The 22,424-nt window shown below is 44.7% G+C and overlaps 1 protein-coding gene across 2 annotated transcripts in view; it reads left to right on the forward strand.

The window, feature by feature from the left end:
* The first annotated feature begins 340 nt into the window (after positions 1 to 340).
* The window catches only part of INCENP (inner centromere protein), a 108,392-nt gene continuing 86,308 nt past the window's right edge, over positions 341 to 22,424 (forward strand). For both annotated transcript variants that reach the window (XM_052661756.1, XM_052661755.1), the window contains exon 1: positions 341 to 657. In XM_052661756.1, coding sequence (XP_052517716.1) covers positions 654 to 657 — 4 coding nt within the window. In that variant the 5' untranslated portion in view covers positions 341 to 653. The remainder of the gene's footprint in view (positions 658 to 22,424) is intronic.

Consider the following 22,424-nt stretch of genomic DNA (forward strand, 5'->3'; position numbering starts at 1 on the left):
TCTGACGCTTCCCTCAGTATGACAATCTCTGAGTCCATCCATGTTGCTACAGATACTTTTCAATGTAGCTTTTTTAGTTTGTTTTTATTTTTTTAATGACGTATAATTGACCTATGTTAGTTCCTTGAGCGCTATGTAGCGATTTGATATTTCTAATGATCACCACAGTAAACCTAGTCACCGTCTGCTGCCGTGCAAAGATATTACATAATAATTGACTTCTTTCCCTGGACTGTATATTTCATGCCGATGACTCATTTGTTTTGCAACTGGAAGTTTGTATCTCTGATCTCCCCTACCTATGTCTTTCCTTTCCTCACTCCCCTCCCTTCCTGCAAACATCTGTTTGTTCTCTGTATCTATGACGCTTTCTGTTTTGTTATGCTTGTTCATTTATTTTGCTTTTAGACTCCACGTATAAGTGAACTCATACCGTATTTTCTTTGTTTGACATTTTTCTTAGCAAGACACCCTCTAGATCCGTCTATGCTATCACAAATGGCAACATTGCATTCTTTTGTGGGGGGCATGCTACTCAACTTGTAGGATCTTAATTCCCTGACCAGGGATTGAACCCCAGCCTTTGCCAGTGAGAGTACAGAGGCCTGATTACTGGACCACCAGCGAATTCCCCCAGGAGTTCATCCTCTTTTATGAGTGAGTAATATTCCATTGTATATCTTCTTAATCCATTCATCAATTGACGGGCACTTAGGTTGCTTGAGTCACTCTGTGTCTTTTGATTGGAACATTTAGTCCATTTACATTTAAACTAATTATTGATTGGTATTAAATATATCCTTATATTGCCATTTTGGTTAATCATTTTCCATTTGTTTTCGTAATTCTTTTTTCTCCTTTCTTTTTCTCTTGCTCTCTCCCCTTGTGACTTGATAACTCTCTGTAGTGTTATGTTTGGATTCTTTCTCTTTTGTGTGTATCTATTATAATTATAGATTTTTGGCTTGTGATTACTATGAGGTTTATATATATGTGTGTGTGTGGTTACTATGAGGTTTATATGTTCATGATTATTTTCAGTTGATAATCTTAAGTTTTTGAACTTAACAACTTAAGTTTTGAATTCTAACAACTCTGTACTTTTACTTTCTCCAACCATTGGGTTTAATGTTTTGGACATAACATTATACACCTTTTTGTTTTGTGTGTCTCTTAACTATTTATTGTAGATATATTAATAGATGATATCTCTAGAGAGTCCCTTGGACAGCAAGGAGATTAAACCAGTCAATACTAAAGGAAATCAATCCTGAATATTTACTGGAATGACTGATGCTGAAGCTGAAGCTTCAATACTTTGGCCACCTGATACAAAGAGCCAACTCACTGGAAAAGACCCTCATGCTGGGAAAGATTGTGGGAAGGAGGAGAAGGGGGCGACAGAGGGTGAGATGGTTGGAGGGCATCACCGACTCAATAGACATAAGTTTGAGAAAACTCCAGGAAATGGTGAAGGACAGGGAAGCCTGGCATGCTGCAGACCATGGGATTGCAAAGTCTGACAAAACTTAGTAACTGAACAACAACTAGCTATTTTAGCTGTCCTGGCCCAGAAACCAGACAGTTAAGTAAAGACAACTTCAAATGGCTTCAAGCCACCCTGCAATCTTATGAGACCCCAAGTAAGAACTGCCCTGCTGAGCCCAGTCAACTCCCAGATGGTGAGAAATGTAACTTAACCCTTTAAGCCACTACATTTGGGGGTGGTTTGTTACACAGCAATTGACAACTGGAACACCACCCAAATGTGATGTCTCATCAGGAAGTTTTCTGTCTCCCTCAGGGATAAGGTTTAAACTCTCTCTTTCTCTCATCCAAACAAGATGACTTATCCTCAGCTTTGCAGGTCAATCTCTGGTTTTCTCATCAGAGAACAATGTGAATTTTTTACCCAGCTCAAATTACACAAACCCAGGAGTTCTCAAACTGATTAACTGTGAAAAGTACTTTTGTTTGCCTAAGCCAGAGTCATTGCCCAAATCTTTCATCCTGTCCTCTTTTACTGTAAAGCCCGGGACAGCCAGATACGCATTTCCTGGCTTTGTTGGGGAGGGCTTTATAACCCTTATTTGGCTAATGATGTGAGGTCAGCTGTTGGGTTCTTGAAAACAATCTCTGCTTGTTGATAAGGGGGAAGCTGGGGGAAGAAACTGCCTGACATCATCACCTGCTTTCTGCTCCTGAACATGGTGTGAGGATGTGATGTGATGTGTGGGGCTGCTGCAATCATTTTGAAATGATGAGGGGAAACCTAGGAACCCAGAACCTTATCATCTTCTTTATGAAAAGAATAAACAACTCTTTCTTTAAAACATTGCTGGTCAGGGGACTTCCTGGTAGTCCAGTGGTTAAGAATCTACCTGCCAGTGCATAAGACATGGGTTCGATTCCTGGCCCAGGAAGATTTCACAGGCCGTGGAGCAACTAAGCCTGTGTGCCACAACTACTGAACCCATGTGCTGCAATTATTGAAGCCTTTGTGCCTAGAGTCCATGCTGTACAACAAAAGAAGACACCCCAATGGGCCTGTGCCCTGCAACTAGAGAGTAGCCCCCACTTTCTGTAACAAGAGAAAAGCCTGCACACAGCAACAAAGAGCCAGCATAGCCTAAATAAATAAATGAATAAAATTTTTAAATAAAACTATTGTTCGTCTTTTTTTTTTTTGCAACTGCATTCCTTACTGTGACATTTAGAGACAAGAAGACCTGAATTTTCTTTATGAAAGTGGGGAGTGTCTCCCTTTGGAGGCCTGCCTGTTGAGTTTTTGCCTCCTGGGGCTGGAGATTCAGTTGAAGGGAGGAGGAACATACCTCTACCTGGGGCTTGAGCTGGGAGTTGGGATGGGCTTGAGGGTTCTGGCAGGGAAGACTTGGGGAACACTTGGCTGATGTGAGCGCTCCCCGCTGCACAGGGCTTTCCCTAGCATCCGCCCTGGGTCTGGTCTTGATCACATGAGGAGTCAAAGCTACCACCCTGGACTCATGAACTAGGAGACTGGCAGGTCCCCCCAGTATTGACGGTGGGCGGGGGTGGAGATGACAACAGACAGCGAATCAAGTCAGGAGACTGGACTCTGGCCCCAGCTCTGCCACTAACTGCCTTTGCGTCTCTGTATCTCAGCCAGTTCCCTGAGGGCCGGTGTTCTGAGCCCTCATCTGTGATCGGACATTCTGTGCATTCTGTGTTCACAGGGAACCCGCTGTCCCCAGGCTCCTGGTCTCTGAGCCTCTTCTTGGAAGCACAAGTAATCCTGGGCCAAGAAGGGCCCACATCCAACAGTCAGCAAATGCCACTCCAGGTTCCTCCCATGGTGGGAAGGGAAACCTGAGCCCCTGCTGGGCTTCCAGAGGCCAGGTGCAGCGAAGTGGTGGGGGTGGGGGGGGAGGCGGGGCGGGGGGTGGACAGGAGACAAAGATGAATCAGAGGAAGAGCCTGCCTAGAGCAACACAGAGTAAGCAGAGGATGGTAATGTGAGGATCCAAGTTCTAAGGTCCCTGATCCCTGCCCTGCCAGCTCTCTCAGCTCACTTCCTGCTGCTGGGCCAGTGCGGGTGCTGGGGCGGGAGTGGTGGGCGGCCAGGCTACATGGCGGGGGAGGGGACAGAAAGCCGGAGTCCCAGCCTCTGGAAAGGTGGTGTTCAGGTTTCCTCACTGCTCGCTGGGAGGCTGAGCTGCTGGGAAGTTCCCACCACCCACCGTGATTTCTCCTCGCCTCTCTCGGAGTTTCTGCAGGGAACATTCTGCAGTCAGCCAGCAAAGAATCCACCCACAGTCCCCTGGAGCTGTAGGCCCTCTCTCCTTCCTGCACGGGGAGACTCTTCTACCCAGTTAATGCATTTAAGCAAACAGGAGTGTGACGGTGGCTCAGAATGCCGTTAGTGTTCCAGGCAATTTTTCCAAATCTTATCTCATCTAGTCCTTTTGATAAATCTAAGTACTCCATTGATTTCAGAGATGAGGAAGCAGGAGCAAAGAGACTGACTGACCTCCAAGGGGTCACACCAGCCGAGAAGCGACACAGCCACAATTTCCACTCTGGCTTGTTGATCTTTTCTTAATATCTTTTGCTTCTGTTAGGTCCATATCATTTCTGTCCTTTACTGACCCCATCTTTGCATGAAATGTTCCCTTGCTATCTCTAGTATTCTTGAAGAGAGCCCTAGTCTTTCCCATTCTATTGCTATCCTCTATTTCTTTGCACTGATCACTGAGGAAAGCTTTCTTATCTCTCCTTGCTATTCTTTGGAACTCTGCATTCAAATAGGTATATCTTTCCTTTTCTTCTTTGCCTTTCACTTCTCTTCTTTTCTCAGCTATTTGTAAGGCCTCCTCAGACAACCATTTTGCCGTTTTACATTTCTTTTTCTTGGGGATGATCTTGATCACTACCTCTTGTACAACATCACGAACCTCCATCCGCAGTTCTTCAGGCACTCTATCAGATCTAATCCCTTGAATCTATTTCTCACTTCCACTGTATAATCACAAGGGATTTGATTTAAGTCATACCTGAGTGGTCTAGTGGTTTTCCCTACTTTCTTCAGTTTCAGTATGAATATGGCAGTGAGTTCGTGATCTAACCCACAGTCAGCTCCCAGTCTTGTTTTTGCTGACTGTATAGAACTTCTCCATCTTTGGCTGCAAAGAATATAATCAATCTGATTTCGGTGTTGACCGTCTGGTGATGTCCATGTGTAGAGGCTTCTCTTGTGTTGTTGGAACAGGGTGTTTGCTGTGACCAGTGCATTCTCTTGACAAAACTCTGTTAGCCTTTGACCTGCTTCATTCTGTACTCCAAGGACAAATTTGCCTGTTACTTCAGGTATCTCTTGACTTCCAACTTTTGTATTCCAGTCCCCTATAATGAAAAGGACATCTTTGTTGGGTGTTAGTTCTAGAAAGTCTTGTAGGTCTTCATAGAACCATTCAACTTCAGCTTCTTCAGCATTACTGGTCAGGGCATAGACTTGGATTACTGTGATACTGAATGGTTTGCCTTGGAAATGAACAGAGATCATTCCGTTGTTTTTGAGATTGCATCCAAGTACTGCATTTTGAACTCTTTTGTTGACTATGACAGCTACTCCATTTCTTCTAAGGGAATCTTGCCCACAGTAGTAGATATAATGGTCATCTGAGTTAAACTCACCCATTCTGGTCCATTTTAGTTCACTGATTCCTAAAATGTTCATGTTCACTCTTGCCATCTCCTGTTCGACCACTTTCAATTTGCCTTGATTCATGGACCTAACATTCCAGGTTCCTATGCAATACTGTTCTTTATAGCATCGGACTTTACTTCCATCACCAGTCACATCCACAACTGGGCGTTGCTTTTGCTTTGGCTCCAGCTCTTCATTCTACTATACAAAAAAGATCTTCATGACCCAGATAACCATGATGGTATGATCACTCGCCTAGAGCCAGACCTCCTGGAAAGTGAAGTCAAGTGGGCCTTAGGAAGCATCATTATGAACAAAGCTAGTGGAGGTAATGGAATTCCAGTTGAGCTATTTAAAATCCTGAAAGATGATGCTGTGAAAGTACTGAACTAAATATGCCAGGAAATTTAGAAAACTCTGCAGTGGCCACAGGACTGGAAAAGGTCAGTTTTCATTCCAATCCCAAAGAAAGGCAATGCCAGAGAGTGTTCAAGCTACTGCACAATTGCACTCATCTCACACGCTAGCAAAATAATGCTCAAAATTCTCCAGGCCATGCTTCAACAGTACATAAACCGTGAACTTCTAGATGTTCAAGCTGGATTTAAAATAGGCAGAGGAACCAGAGATCGAATTGCCCACATCCGTTGGATCATCGAAAAAGCATGAGCGTTCCATGACATCTACTTCTACTTTATTGACTATGCCAAAGCCTTTGACTGTGTGGATCACAACAAACTATGGAAAATTCTTCAAGAGATGGGAAAACCAGACCACCTGACCTGCCTCCTGAGAAGTCTGTATGCTGGTCAAGAAGCAACAGTTAGAACTGAACATGGAAAAACAGACTGGTTCCAAATTGGGAAAGGAATACGTCAAGGCTGTATATTGTCACCCTGCTTATTTAACTTATATGCAGAGTACATCAGGATAAATGACAGGCTGGATGAAGCACAAACTGGAATCAAGATTGCTGGGAGAAATATCAATAACCTCAGATATGCAGATGACACCACCCTTATGGCAGAAACTGAAGAACTGAAGAGCCTCTTGATGAAAGTGAAAGAGGAGAGTGGAAAATGTTGGCTCAAAACTCAATATTAAGAACACTAAGATCATGGCATTCGGTCCCATTACTTCATGGAAAATAGATGGGGAAATAATGGAAACAGTGGCAGACTATTTTGGGGGGGGCTCCAAAATCCCTGCAGATGGTGACTGCAGCCATGAAATGAAAAGACACTTGCTCCTTGGAGGAAAAGCTATGACCAACCTAGACAGCATATTAAAGAGCAGAGACATTACATTGCCAACAAAAATCTGTCTAGTCAAAGCTTTGGTTTTTCCAGTAGCCATGTATGGATGTGAGAGTTGGACTGTGAAGAAAGCTGAGCATTAAAGAATGGATGCTTTTGAACTGTGGTGTTGGAGAAGACTCTTGAGAGTCCCTTGGACTGTGAGGAGATGCAACCAGTCCATCCTAAAGGAAATCAGTCCTAAATGTTCATTGGAAGGACTGATGCAAAGCTGAAACTCCCATACTTTGGCCACCTGATGTGAGGAACTGACTCATTTGAAAAGATTCTAATGCTGGGAAAGACTGAAGGTGGAAAGAGAAGGGGACGACAGAGGATGAGACGGTTGGATGGAATCACTGACTCGATGGTCATGAGTTTGAGTAAGCTCCAGGAGTTGGTGATGGACAGGGAAGCCTAGTGTGCTGCAGTCCATGGAGTCACATAGAGTCAGACACAACTGAACTGAACTGAACTTGTTGACCTTAACCCCCACTTCTCCAGGCTGACCATCCATCACCTGGAGAGTAAAACCCATACCAGCAGCTGGACACAAAGGGCCCTATGGGTGTGGTCTCCACAGACTTTCATTTCTAGAAGTGAAGATGTGGGGGAGAGCCACACAGGGGCCTTCAAATGAACCTTCAATGTTTTAACACTTTATTACTTAAAAAAATAAGAAGCAAACGTGGTACAGTGTTGACATCGGGCAAAGCTGGGTGATGGGTACACAGGTCTCCCATCTACAGTGTGTGTGTGTGATTTCGTTCCTTTGTAAATGAGCTGGTTTTTGAACTTGAGAGGAGGGCTGGGCCCCAAGGAGACAATTAGGATTTTAACAGCTTACTATAAGTGGAACATTTCATTTCTCTAAGTATTGAGAAGTGCATGTTAATAGTTATCCCAACCAATAGTTAATCTGTCAAAGAGTTCTATCAGACGGAGACATTCAGACAGATGTTCTAATAAATCAGCACTATAATCAGCAGAGACTTGCAAAGCTTTTTCTGGAGGAAGTCAGTCTGTGCACAGTGCAGTATCCAGGCAGGTCAGTTATTTAGATTCACAAGTCATTTTGTTGTCAGAGTATTACATTATTATCTGTGCTTTCCTGTAAGCTTGAAATATTTCATAATTAAAATAAGATTGCCATGTAGATCCTTCTGTGGGACATTGTGGTCCCCCCAAAGAAGTTTCGGTCATTTTCCCAGGACCTGTGAATATGTGACCTTACAAGGCAAAAGGGACCTTGTGGATATGATGGAGTTAAGGATTTGGGGATCTAGGGATTATCTCAGTGGGCCTGCTGGAATCAAGGCTTCCCCGGTGGCCCAGTGGTAAAGAATCCACCTGGTTTGGGAAGATAGCCTAGAGTAGGAAATGGCAACCCACTCCAGTATTTTTGTCTGGGAAATCCCATGGACAGAGGAGCCAGACAGGCTACAGTCCATGAGTCCACAAAGAGTCAGACACGATGAGCAACTGAACACTACTGCTGGAATCGCAGGTCATTCATTATGAGAGAGCCAGGTGCCTCAGTCAGAGGGGACACGAAGATGGAATCAGTAGCTGGAATTGTGTGGTTATGAGTTGATGAACATGCGCAGCCTTTGCTCTGTCATTCAGTCGTGTCCAGCTCTGTGACCCCATGGAGTAATCCACCAGGCTCCTCTGTCCATGGGATTTTCCAGGCAAGAATGCTGGAGCGGGTTGCCATTTCCTCCTCCAAGTGGGCAGCCTTTAGAAACTGGCAAAGTCAGGGAACCATTTCTCTCCAAGTCTCCAGAAGGATGGTTTCTGGCCCCTGCAAGACTCACTGGAGACTTCTGACCTCCATAACTATGAATGATCTTGTGTTTTTTTGAAGCCACCAAACATGTGGCAATTTGTTGCAGTGGCAGTAGGAAATGAATCTGGACATGGTCAGCAACTACGCCAGTTGGTGGTGATACAGTTTCTCAAAGCAGGAACAAGAGGTCCGGAAAGGGCAGCGCCCCACCCCCCTCCCCGTCCCACTCAGGATGGCACAGCTGGCCTCCCCGGGTTCCTGAATCCCCAGTCCTGGGTTTCCCTAGAGTCCACTCAGCACTATCTAACTTCAGCAGGAAAGCAGGGAGGCCAAAGGCTCATGGAGCCAAAAGCCCTGACCTGCGTGGTCAGCATTAACACTCCCAGGGCCTCAAATACTCGGTTCCTCCTGGTCCCCCCAGGGCCGAGATACTAGGTACTCCTGGTCTGGGAATGAACTTCCTAGGCCTTCCCTTCTGGGTCTTGCACATGAAAAGATGGATTTTCCAGTTGATGGACACCCAGGTGCTTCTGATCGCTCCCCCTGATCCCTGAACTTCTTTGTTCCTCTGCTGCCCTGGGCAGAGAACTGTGTCTTCTGACCTCCATGCCCATTCAACAACTTTTCCCGATTGCTTAGTCTGCAGCAATGCCAAATTCTGGGCAGGGAGGGGGAACGGAGTGAGGTCTTTTCAGAGACCCCTACTCCAATCACCTTAAGAGTTTATGGTCTAGTAGGGGAAACTATGACATGTACTGGATAGCTACAGACCAAGCGGGCCTGTGACTATAGCGGGAGGGAGGGATCTGAGATTCCACGTTTGTTTATTCAGATACTCATTAAGGCTCCCAAATCATTTCCCTTCTGTCCATCTGGACTCTAAATGCTGAAAATGTGAACCTTTGCTGTGAAGGTGCAAAATATCTTCCTAGAGAGACAAAAACAGAAGCAGATAAAAAAATTTCCTAGCAATAGCTGAAGCTCCAATACTTTGGCCCCTGATGTGAAGAGCTGACTCATTGGAAAAGACCCTGATGCCGGGAAAGATTGAGGGCAAGAGGAGAAGAGGGTGACAGAGGATGAGATGGTTGGATGGCATCACTGACTCAATGGACAAGAGTTTGCACAAACTCCAAGAGATAGTGAAGGATAGGGAAGCCTGGTGTGCTGCAGTCCATGGGGTCTCAAAGAGTCGAATACAACTTAGCGACTGAAAAACAACAATCAGTAAGGCTGTGAGTCCCCTGGTATTGCTGGAACAGCTGTGGCGTCTCAGACAAGAGAGAGCACGGAGGGACCTTCAGGGACTCAAGTCAGATTCCAGAAGACGCTCAGGATTGTGCTGGGAAAGCCCTGGAGGCAGTCTCAGCTGTGGGGGTTGCCATAGGAGAGTGTTGCGAGGAAAAGGACAGAATGAGCTAAGCTAAGAAATGCTGACAGCAAAAGGTGTTCACAGTTGGGAGGGGGTCAGGAGTACCCGGAGTTAACTGTTGTGTTGGGAAATAATCTGTGTATGCTAGATTAACCCACGCGTGCCTTTAGTGGTATATCAATGCCCCTGAAGGAACCTCACTGGTGAGTCTGTTGGGGCAATGCAGGACTTCAAGTATTCCAGAACATGTGGTTGGAGCAGGTGCCCTGAACAAAAAGAGTAAGGAGGACATGCTTGATAAGGTGGGAGTCATAATTCAATGTGCTCAGAGACATCGTCAGGTGGAGGACTAACTAGGGGTCAGCCAGGAGGGGTTGAAGTGACAGGGTTAACTGGAAGAGCTGAGTAAAGGAGATTGTTCCCTGGAAATGAAAGTGACAACCATAAGGATTCATGACCAGTCACCTTCTCTGCAGAAGAGAAATTGATCAGAACCACAGCAAGGAGCAGCCCGATCTATCTTATTGATTACATTCAAATCTGACCAAAAGACGATTTGGAGCCACTATCTCACAGTCAGGGGGACTGCCCTCCTCCCTCGGTTCTCTGGACTGTCGGTAAGAAGGTAGAATAAGGGGGCTGCCATTGGCAAGGCTGAGCTTGCCCGGAGAATGGGGGGCTCAGGAGTCAGTATGGAGGAGGGAGGTGGGGACAGGCCAGGAAAAAGTGACTGCCCAGAACCAGCTCCAATGTGGGTTTAGGACAAAAGAGTAGAGAAGAAAGAAGGGCGAAAGGACAGGTAGATAAGATGTCATTCTCAACGTGAGACAGAAAGAGGTAGAGAGAAGCGATGGAAGCTGGAGGCAAGAGTGAAGGATGGAGGAAAACATGGCAACGATGAACAGAGCCAAGAGGGGGTGAAAACAGGATGACAATGCAGAAAGCCAAGTATCTGAGAACAATGGGGCCTGGGAGAGGAGAACAAAGGCCAGGACAGAGCCAGCACAGGCCTGGAGGCGTTCAGACTGCAGCCCATGGATTTGTTTACACAGAGGGGACTCAGAGATTCTGCCAAACACAGAGATAAGCACCCTGCTGTGTGGCTGGGCTGGAACTGCAGCTCCACAGTTAGCTGAATGTTTGCTTAACAAAACCTTTCGCTGTGCAGAAAGCCCTCACGAGTCAGGTGGGCTTTCTTATCAAGACATTCAGGGTCTTTCACTCACACCACATCACTGTGATGACTGCAAATCCAGGAGGTTCTGAACGCTAGAATGTCAAATGGCAGCATTTGTTACAATGATGCTCGAACTAAAAGTCAGACTTGGGGTTGCCAGGGGGCAGAGGAGTGGGGGAAGGAGGACTGAGAGTTCGGGGTTAGCAGATGCAAACTAATATATATATAGGACGGATAAACAGGATCTTACTGTATAGCACAGGGAACTATAGTCTGGTATCTGGTAATAAACCATAATGGAAAAGAATGTGAAAAAGAATATATATATCACATACATATTCATATATGTATGTACTAATATAAGTGAATCACTCTATGCCAGAAATTAACACAACATTATAAATCAACTATACTTCAATAAAAATTTTTATTTTATTTATTTTTGATTGCGTCTGGGTTTTCATTGCTTCGGGAGGGCTTTCTCTAGTTGCAGTGAGTGGACTTCTTGTTGCAATGGCTCCTTGTTGGGGAGCTTTGGAGCGTGAGGGCTTCGGGAGGTACAAGGCATGAGTTTAGCTGCTCCGCAACATGTGGAATCGTCCCGGGCTAGGTATTGGACCCATGTCCTCGGCATTGGCAGGCAGATTCTTAACCACTGGACCACCAGAGAAGTCCAAAAAATATTTTTAATGAAAAAAATAAAGGCAGAGCCTTGTCCTGTTACCTGTATTTTATAGTTTTGAGAGTTTTACCCAATCTGGATAGGAGGGTATGGTATCTTACAAGGGACATGCGACACAGTGGTTGGAATGAAGGCTCTATGCTTAGTGGCCTGGGTTCATATCCTTGCTTTGCTACACACTGAGAACTGTGGCCTCAATTTTATGATCTGTAAAATGGGTACATTGATAACACCTACCTCATAGGGTTGTTGTGAATAATAAATGAATATCTACATGTTAAGTGCTTAGAACAGTGCCTGGCACATGGAAAGTACTCTCTACATCTCAGTGATTATGACTGCTTAGCGATCACAAGTGTAGAAGGAAATGGCAACCCACTCCACTATTCTTGCCTGGAGAACTCCATGGACGGAGGAGCCTGGTAGGCTACAGTCCATGGAGTCACTAAGAGTTGGACACAACTGAGTGCCTTCACTTTCACTTTTCACTTTCATGCATTGGAGAAGGAAATGACAACCCACTCCAGTGTTCTTGCCTGGAGAATCCCAGGGACAGAGGAGCCTGGTGGGCTGCCATCTATGGGATCGCACAGAGTCGGACATGACTGAAGCGACTTAGCAGCAGCAGCAGCAGCGTTCATAAGAAAAAAATATGAGGACAGAAAGTAGAAGAAGGTCCTAGGTTAAGGGAGGAGAGGTTAGTTTGGAGTGGGCGTGTGTGGATTACGCGGTGTAGGGGTCAGAGAGATGGGAAGGGGCTTCCAATTGAAACTAGGGGTTTGAGTGTGGCCCTTCATGAGGGTTTGGTGCCGTTTCTGATCAAGCTAGGTCCAAGAGAGGGAACCGAGGGCCTCATCTGTCCATCAAGTGGGTAATAATAATAATTCTAGGTCCCCAAATGAGAGACTTCATGGTATATCCATATGTACCTATAGTTAGTTAGTTAGTTAGTTAAGTAGCTCAGTCATCCGACTCTGCGACCCGTGGATTGTAGCCTACCAGGTTCCTCCCTCCATGGGATTCTCCAGGCAAGAATACTGGAGTGGGTTGCCATTTCCTTCTCCAGGGGATCTTCCCAACCCAGGCTTCATTACACCCTAGCCCTAGAGATCTGTAATACGGTACAGCCACCTGACACTTGAAGAAACAAAATCAGATTTGAAATTTGCCACCTGCCAGCATTTTGACCTTTGCCCCCACTTTCCTCCCCTCCGTCAGTGAGCTGTTATAAAGATCCAGCGAGTAACATCACTTACAGAGCTAGTGTGCAGAAGAACTGCAGCCCTACCTGTGAAATCCAAACTCTGCTGGTAACAGGACTGTAAATAGTGTCTTTATGGACTAGAGGTGAAGGACTTCCTTAAAAACGCCAAAAGCACAATCATAAGGCTCAAGATTAACGTGATCCCTCCAACTACAGGAAAACAAAGGACACAATGGTCAAAGATAATGACCAGGAGGAGAATGGATACATGTGTGTGTGTGGCTGAGTCCCTTCGCTCTTCACCTGAAACTGTCACAACATTGTAAATCTGCTGTGCCCCAGTACAAAATAAAAAGTTAAAAAAGAAGATAACAACCAGATAACAGATGGGGCAAAGATACTGCAATACCTCAAGCCCAAAATGACTAGTATCTGAACAGTACAGGACCTCCTGCATATCAACAAGACAGAGAGAAGAAACTAGTGGGAAAATGGGCCAAGAAGAGGAACAGGCCATTTTCAGAGTAAGAAACCGAAAGGGCAAATATATGGAGAGATGTTCACTGGTTACAAGGTAATTGAAAATTAAACCAATGAGATACTACTTGCCACCTGTTTGGCAAAAATTAAAAAGCTGAGGAATGCCAAGCGGGTTAGGATGTGCGGCTATAAGCTGCCTACATTACTGGAGGTCATGGGTAGGTGGTGCAGCCTTCCTCAGCCAGACCACCTGTATCTATACTACATAATCAATAATCCACTCCTGGGAATTTACATATAGGTATACCCTGAAGTCTCTCATGCAGGGACCTAAGGACACCTACATGAGGATGTTCATCATAGCAGAGAGTTGATGGCGGGGGCAGGGCTGTGAATGGGGTGATGGCGGGGGCAGGCCTCAATCCAAGGCTCTTCCGTGTGGCAGTGGACAGGTGAAACTCGGGGGCTGCACTCTCTAAGTCCTCTCCAGCAGCGAGAAGCAACACAGACGGCTCATACTAACATAGGCTGGGAGAAAAAGTGCACCTACCCTAATTTACACGAGCAGATTTGACACCAGCATAAATTTAAAAACATGCCTAGAAAACAACCTGAAATTCCAAAAGCACAAACAAGGACATACACAAAACACGTCGGGATGGTTGTGTAAGGGGAACGGGAATTGTGAAAACAGGATACAACTGTTTTTAACAGGAGTGCAAACGACGTGTTTAGCACAGAAACTGGCCTGTGGTAAGCACTCCCCAAGGGTTCGCTATTACTAATTAATTAAGAAGAATAGTTCAACAATATACATAAGTCAAATCATGATGTTGTATGCTACCACACACATGAACTCTGAATACGTTATGCTAAGTAAAACAAGCCAGGCACAAAGGGCAAATACTGTCTGATCTACTTACAGGAGATCTCTAGCAGGCAAATGCATAGAGACCGAGAGTATTATCGAATACTGCTTTCCAGGGGCTGGGGGCTGGGAGGAAGGGGCAGTTAGTATTTAATGGGTAGAGTATCAGTTTAGGAAGATGAAAAAGTTCTGGAGATAATGGTGTGATTGCACAACAACGTTAATGTTCTTAACGGCACTAAATTGTACACACAAAAATGATAAAATGATTAAGAACAGTAAGTTTAAAAAAATCATTATGAACTTTAAATGCCACACGTCAAATGTCAGTTTAAATGCCTTTAAACTTATACAATGCCATATGTCAGTTATAGCTCAAAAAAACCAGAGAGAATTCCCTGGCGGGCCAGTGGTTAGGACTCCATGTTCTCTCTGCCGACGGCCACAGCGTTTGATCCCCGGTCACAGAGATAAGATCCCACATGCCTCAAGGCCAAAAAACCACAACATGAAACAGAGACAATATTGTAACAAATTCAATAAAGAATTTAAAAATGATTCACATCAAACAAATCTTTAAAAAAAAGGACTATTATCCAAATTACACAAAGAACCTTTAAAACACAACCATAAGAAAACAAAAACTTATTTAAAAAATAAGCTAAGACCTCAACAGGCATCTCACCAAAGAAAATGTACAGATGACAAATTAGCATACCAAAAACTCCACATCGTACGTCATCAGGGAAACACAAATTAAAACAAAATAAGATACTACTACCAACCTAACAGAATGGTCAAAATCCAGAACACTGACCACATCAAATGCTGGTGAAGATGTGGGGCAATAGAAACTCTCATTAATTACCAGTGGGAATGCAAAATGGTGCAATCATTTTGGAAGACAGTTTGGCAGTTTTTAACACAATTAACACATAGCTGAGAAATAGCTGAGAAAAGAAAAGAAGTGAAAGGCAACAAAGAAAAAGAAAGATATTCCCATTTGAATGCAGAGTTCCAAAGAATAGCAAGGAGAGATAAGAAAGCCTTCCTCAGTGATAAATGCAAAGAAATAGAGGAAACCAATAGAATGGGAAAGACTAGAGATCTCTTCAAGAAGATTAGAGATACCAAGAGAACATTTCATGCAAAGATGGGCTCAATAAAGGACAGAAATGATATAGACCTAACAGAAGCAGAAGATATTAAGAAGAGGTGGCAAGAATATGCAGAAGAGCTGTACAAAAAAGATCTTCATGACCCAGATAATCACGATGATGTGATCACTCACCTAGAGTCAGACATCTGGAATGTGAAGTCAAGTGGGCCTTAGGAAGCATCACTATGAACAAAGCTAGTGGAGGTGATGAAATTCCAGTTGAGCTATTTCATATTTTAAAAAGCTGATACTGTTAAGGTGTTGTACTCAATATGCCAGGAAATTTGGAAAACTCAGCAATGGCCACAGGACTGGAAAAGGTCAATTTTCATTTCAATCCCAAAGAAAGGCAATGTCAAAGAGTTTTCAAACTACCACACAATTGTACTCATCTCAAACACTAGTAAAGTAATGCTCAAAATTCTCCCAGCCAGGCTTCAACATTACGTGAACCGTGAACTTCCAGATGTTCAAACTGGATTTAGAAGAGACAGAGGAACCAGAGACCGAATTGCCAACATCCACTGGATCATTGAGAAAGCAGGAAAGTACCAGAAAAACATCTACTTCTGCTTTATTGATTACACCAAAGTCTTTGATTGTGTGGATCACAACAAACTATGGAAAAATCTTCAAGAGATGGGAATACCGGACTACCTCACCTGCTTCCTGAGAAATCTGTGTGCAGGTCAAGAAGCAGCAGTTAGAACCAGCCATGGAACAACAGACTGGTTCCAAATTGGGAAAAGAATACGTCAAGGCTGTATATTGTCACCCTGCTTTATATCATGCAAAATGCAGGGCTGGATGAAGCACAAACTGGAATCAAGATTGCCAGGAGAAACATCAATAACCTCAGATATGCAGATGACATCACCCTTATGGCAGAAACCGAAGAAGAACTAAAGAGCCTCCAAAGAGGAGAGTGAAAAAGCTGGCTTAAGATTCAACATTCAGAAAACGAAGATCATAACATCTGGTCCCATCACTTCATGGCAAATAGATGGGGAAACAATGGAAACAGTGACAGACTTTATTTTGGGGGCTCCAAAATCACTGCAGATGGTGACTTCAGCCATGAAATGAAAAGATGCTTGCTCCTTGGAAGAAAAGCTATGACCAACCTAGACAGCATATTGAAGAGGAGAGACATTACTTTGCCAACAAAGGTCCATCTAGTCAAAGCTATGGTTTTTCCAGTGGTCGTGTATGGATGTGAGAGTAGGACTACAAAGAAAGTTGAGCACCGAAGAACTGATGCTTTTGAACTGTGGTGTTGGAGAAGACTCTTGAGAGTCCCTTGGACTGCAAGGAGATGCAGCCAGTCCATCCTAAAGGAAATCAGCCCTGAATATTCATTGGAAGGACTGATGCTGAAGCTGAAACTCCAATACTTCGGCCACCTGATGAGAAGAAATGACTCATTGGAAAAGACCCTAATGCTGGGGAAGATTGAAGGCAGGATGAGAAGGGGACGACAGAGGATGAGATGGTTGGATGGCATCACCGACTTGATGGACATGAGTTTGAGTGAACTCCGGGATTTGGTGATGGACAGGGAAGCCTGGCACGCTGCCGTCCATGAAGTTGAAAAGAGTCAGACACGACTGAGCGACTGAACTGAACTAAACACAATTAACATACTTTTACCATAAGATCCAGCAATCTGCTCCTTGGTATTTATCCCAGAGATTGATAACATGTTCACGCAAAAACCTGCACAGGGTGTTTATAGCAGCTTTATTCATAATTGCCAGAACTTGGAAGCAACCAAGATATCTTTCAGTAGGTGAGCAAATAAACTATATTCCAGACAATGGAATATAATTTAGATTAAAAAAGAACCAGCTATCAAGCCATGACAAGACATGGAGGAAACTTAAATGCATATTACTAAGTGAAAGAAGCCAGTATGAAAGGGCTACATACTGTGTGATTCCAACTTTATGACATTCTGGAAAAGGCAAAACTATGGAGACAATAAAAAGATCAGTGACTGCCTAGGGTTGGGAGAGTAGAATGGAAATGAATACAGAGTACAGAGAAATTTTAGAACAGCGAAGATACTCTGTGTGATGCTGTAATGATGGATGCATGTCATTATACATCTGTCTAATCCCATAGAACAGGTAACATCAAGAGTGAACCCTAAGGTAAACTATGGACTTTGGGTGATTATGACGTGTCAATGTAGGTTCATCTTGGGTAAGAAATGGACAATTCTGGTGAATGATGTTGACAACAGGGAGAGCAATGCATGTTGAAGGGAAGGGAATGCACGGAAATCTCTGCACCTTCCCCTCAAATTTTGTTGTAACTGTTTATTTGTTCTAAAAAATAAAGGTTCCCCCCATCAACCATTCTTTTTAGGAGACTAGAAAAGTTTCTGGCAGCAAATAAGTCTTTTGTAAAAGCATTTTTTTTTTTTTTACTTATTTATTTGGCTGGGCCACACAGGATCTCTACGTGTGGCATGTGGGATACAGTTCCCCAAACAGGGATCAGACTCCTACATTGGAAGCTCAGAGTCTTAGCCACTGGACCACCAGGAAAGTCCAAGCAAATATCTCTTGAATGGTTGAACAAAAGCTAGTTGGTGTCAGAGTCGCCCACAAACTGAGAGAAACCTTCCCATCCTCCCCTCAAAGGTCTGAATTAGGGTTCACCATGTTTTATATTTATACTTCCCCTTCCTTAAAAACATCTCGAAGCCCAGAAATGTCACACAGTTGTCCATATAAAGTCCCCACGCCTCCCCTGACAATGGCGGGAGAGTTGGAACTTGAACTCAAGGCCCTTGCAGTTAAACCTGATAGTTTTCACCCATTCTGGGAATTCCCGCGGCCGCAGGGTTTGTGACCCAGGAAGCAGTAAACTCCATAGGCTAAGGGGAGTGAGTCAGAGTCTTGCCACTTGTGGATTTCAAAACAGAAGAGACAGCAGACTTTACCCCATGAAGAAATTCACCAGACAGTTCTGTTATGACATCAAGAAAGCTGAACTCAGCAGATACCCACAGGACGTGGGTGTGTTTTGACCACACCTCTCTCAGCAGTTACAGTACATGCCAAAGGGAAAAGCCCAGACACCATGACTGGCAGAAAAGTGACCGTTTGGGGGAATTAATTTACATTTTACAAAACGATGTTTTCAATGCAGAAAGCAAGGTCTTCATGTTGCTATGTGTGCACAGACCAAACCAGCTTCAGGTTAATGGCTTCTGACAATCCGAAACAGTGGAATAGGAAGGACTTCCCAGGAAGTCCAGTGGATAAGACTCCATGCTCCCAATGCATGGGGCCTGGGTTCAATCCCTGGTCAGGGAACTAGATCCCACATGCCACAAATAAGAGCCTGCATGCCACAACTAAAGATCCTGCAAGCTGCAACAAAGACAGAAGATCCTTCAACTAAAACCTGGCACAGCCAAATAAATAAAAATAAATGTCTTTAAAAAAGAGATAGTGGAATATTGCCCATCCATGGTCCTCCCTTGTGAAACCTTTACTCAGTGGTACCTGAGTTTCCCTGGATTTTTAAAAATGTGCTGCCGCTGCAGCTCCTTCCTCATTCACTGAGATCATAGTCTTACTGTTTGAACTGGAGAATATTCAACCTTAGTTGCATCTTAGAATCACCTGGAGAGTTTTGAAAAATCCCAGTGCCTGGGTTGGGCTTCCCAGGTGGCACTAATGGTAAAGAACCTGCCTGCCAAACAGGATACACAAGAGACTCGGGTTCGATCCCTGAGTTGGGAAGATCCCCTGGAGAAGGGAATGGTTACCCACTGCAGTATCCTTGCCTATAAAATCCCATGGACAGAGGAGCCTGGTGGGCTACAGTCCATGAGGTTGCAAAGAGTCAGACACGACTGAGTGGCTGAGCACAACGCCTGGGTTGCACCTTTCCAGTGAAAGTAGAACTTCTGGGATTTGAGCATGGGAATCAGTATTGGTTAAGCTCCCCAAAGTGGTCCCCACATGCAGTGTTTTTTTTTTTTTTTTTTTCTGAAGCATAGTTGCTGTACAATATTATCTAAGCTACAGATGTACAATATAGTGACTCATAATTCTTCAAGGTTATACTCCATTTATAGTTATGATAGAATATTGACTATATTTCCTGTGTTGTACAATATATCCTCATAACTTATTTTATACCTAATAGTCTCTACCTCTTAATCCCCTGGATTGTCCCTCCCATCCAGCACTTTATTCTCTGTATCTGTGAGTTTACTTCTTTTTTGTCACATTCAGTAATTTGCTGTATCTTTCAGAGCATGCGGCTTGCTTTTAAGTCCTGCTTAGGGGACATATTCAGGAAAGATGCATTAAATTAAGCACAAAAAAGGATTCCTTCCGTGGAGACTGATAATGGGGCCCTTGCCCTGGACCACATCATAAGTGAGAATCAGACATCCAAGGCACAGATGTGCTGGCCCTCACCTCCAGGGGTCCCAGGGGAAAACAGCTTTGCTGAGGGTACAAACAGGACCCAGGAGCCTTCAAACTCGACAGTCGCCTGAGCCGTGGCCTCGCTCCTCCCAGATCTGCCGTTCTTTCCGTGATAATCGGAGGACGTGCCACCAGGACCCACTTCCATAGCTCTGTAGCGGGCATCCAGCTCACGGGGATACTTCGTCCTCTGATGCGGTAGCAGATGGGGTCAGGATGGTGCGAACCTGGAGCTGTGGTGAGAGTTCCAGAAGAATCTGGGGGCCCCTCTGCTTACAGCTCTCTGTTTCCTCCAGGTTTCCTGGGTTCCACTATCAGGGCTGTTTGTTCCATAGTTCTCCTGTGCTTAGTTGCTCAGTCGTGTCTGACTCTTTGCGACCCCATGGACTGTAGCCCGCCAGGCTCCTCTGTCCATGGGATTCTCCAGGCCAGAAGACTGGAGGGGGTTGCCATTTCCATCTGCAAGGGATCTTCCCAACCCAGGGATCAAACCCAGGTCTCCCGCATTGCAGGCAGATTCCTTATGGTCTGAGGCACCAGAGAAGCGCTAGCCACCAGGGAAGCCTATAGCTCTCCTAGCCTATGACAGAGATCGGGTTGGATTTAAAGGGGAAGAGAACAACTGAGGGGGTTTTGGGGGAGAAAAAACTTGAGCCCTTTCTGCCAGTCACAGGGCAGACAGGAATCGCCACGTCTGTTTCTGAGACTAGAGGTAACAATAGTTCATATATATTTTTATTTTCATAAAGTTGTGAAATAGGCATAATGTAAAAATTATTATTTTTACTATCTTTAAGTATCCTGTTCTGTGGCATAGAGAACCTTCACACTGTTATGAAACTGTCGTCGTGGTCCATCTCAGAGGTTTTTCCGTCCTCCCAAACTGAAACTCTCCTCCCCCACCCCATTAAACCAGTCCCCGTTCCCCCTCCTCCGCAGTCCTTGACAACCACTGTTCCTTCTGTCTCTGTGAATCCGACCACTCTAGGCACCATACCTAAGTGGACTCATACCGTATTGGCCCTTTGGTGACCAGCTTGTTTCACTTGGCATCTCTTTCAGGTTCATCCCCACTGCTGCATGTGTCAGAATTTCCATCCTTTTAAAGGATAAATTGTTGTTGTTCAGTCGCCAAGCTGTGTCCGACTCTTTGTGACCCCATGGGCTGCAGCACACCAGGCTTCCCTGTCCTTCACTATCTCCTGGAGTTTGCTCAGACTCACGTCCATTGAATCGGTGATGCTATCTAACCATCTTATGCTCTGCCGCCCCTCCTCCTTTTGTGTTCAATCTTTCCCAGCATCAGGGTCTTTTCCAATGAGTCAGCTCTTCAAATCAGGTGGCCAAAGTATTGGAGCTTCAGCTTCAGCATCAGTCTTTCCAGTGAATATTCAGGGTTGATTTCCTTTAGGACTGACTCAGGCTGAATAATGTTCCATTGCATGTATGGATCACATTTTGTTTATTTGTTCATCCATGATACGTGGATTGCCTCCACACACGGATTATCTACAGCCTCCATAGAGTGGCTCAGACGATAAAGAATCTGCCTGCAATGCAGGAGACACGGGTTCAATTCCTGGGTGGGGAAGATCCCCTGGAGAAGGGAACAGCAACCCACTCCAGTATTCCTGCCTGGAGAATCCCATGGATAGAGGAGCCTGGGGGGCTACAATTCATGGGGTCGAAAAGAGTTGGATATGACTGAGCAACTAACACTTTTCACTTTCACACTTTCAACAACATGATAACTAATACTTTGGGGCATTCTCTGTGTGCCAGACACTCTTCTAAACACTTCACTTACATTAACTCATTTAATCTTCCCAGCAACCTGCGAGTTAGGTTCCGTCATCACTGACACGTTTTAGATTTGAAAACGGAGGCACAAGAGAGGGAAAGTCACTTGCCTGGGTATCCCAGCGTGTCAGGACTCCAGCGCCACTTGTGAGTGCTGCAGACTCCACTGAGCAGAGCCAAAGCAGACTCCAAACTCCACCAGAGCCTGAACTTATTATTAAAGCAAGAGGCTCTAGTTTGGCTACCATGCAGCCACATTTTTTTTATTAACACAAATAGGAAACCCATTTTACCGGAACCCCCCAATCAAGATGCATGGTTTGATATTTTTAGTATTTTTTGGTAAAACAAAAACAAAAGCTGAGCTAGGAGGTGTTATTTGAATGGGACCCCCCAGTGTCAGGTCTTCTCTTGTGGCTCAGCTGGTAAAGAGTCCGTTTGCAATGTGGGAGACCTGGATTCAAGCCCTGGGTTGGGAAGATTCCCCTGGAGAAGGGAAAGGCTACCCACTCCAGTATTCTGGCCTGAAGAATTCCATGGACTATACAGTCCATGGGGTTGCAAAGAGTCGGACACAACTGAGTGATTTTCATTTTCCCCAGTGTCAGAGGTTGTGGTTCATCCTGAAGGTTTATAACTGGGTCACCTAGACAGACATTCTAAACCATCCCTGTTCTGGAGAAAGGGGCCTATTGCTGTATCTGGCAAGTGAGCCAGGGTTCATTTTAGAGACTTACCCAACCTGGTTGAGAGCCTTGAGGGTGACTCCTCTCAGTAAAAGTGAGTCACGTCAGGAAGATGGCAGGTTTCTGCTCCTTCAGAACACGGCCTTCCATCCTCCCTGGTCACACCGGCTCTCAGCCCTGACCAGTCATCTTTTTATTTTTCTTTAAAATCCATTCATTCATTTTATGTATCTGGCTGTGTTGGTTCTTAGTTGTGGCATGTGGGCTCAGTAG

The sequence above is a fragment of the Budorcas taxicolor genome, chromosome 25 (assembly GCF_023091745.1).
Source record: "Budorcas taxicolor isolate Tak-1 chromosome 25, Takin1.1, whole genome shotgun sequence".
In the NCBI taxonomy this organism is placed as follows: Eukaryota; Metazoa; Chordata; class Mammalia; order Artiodactyla; family Bovidae; genus Budorcas; species Budorcas taxicolor.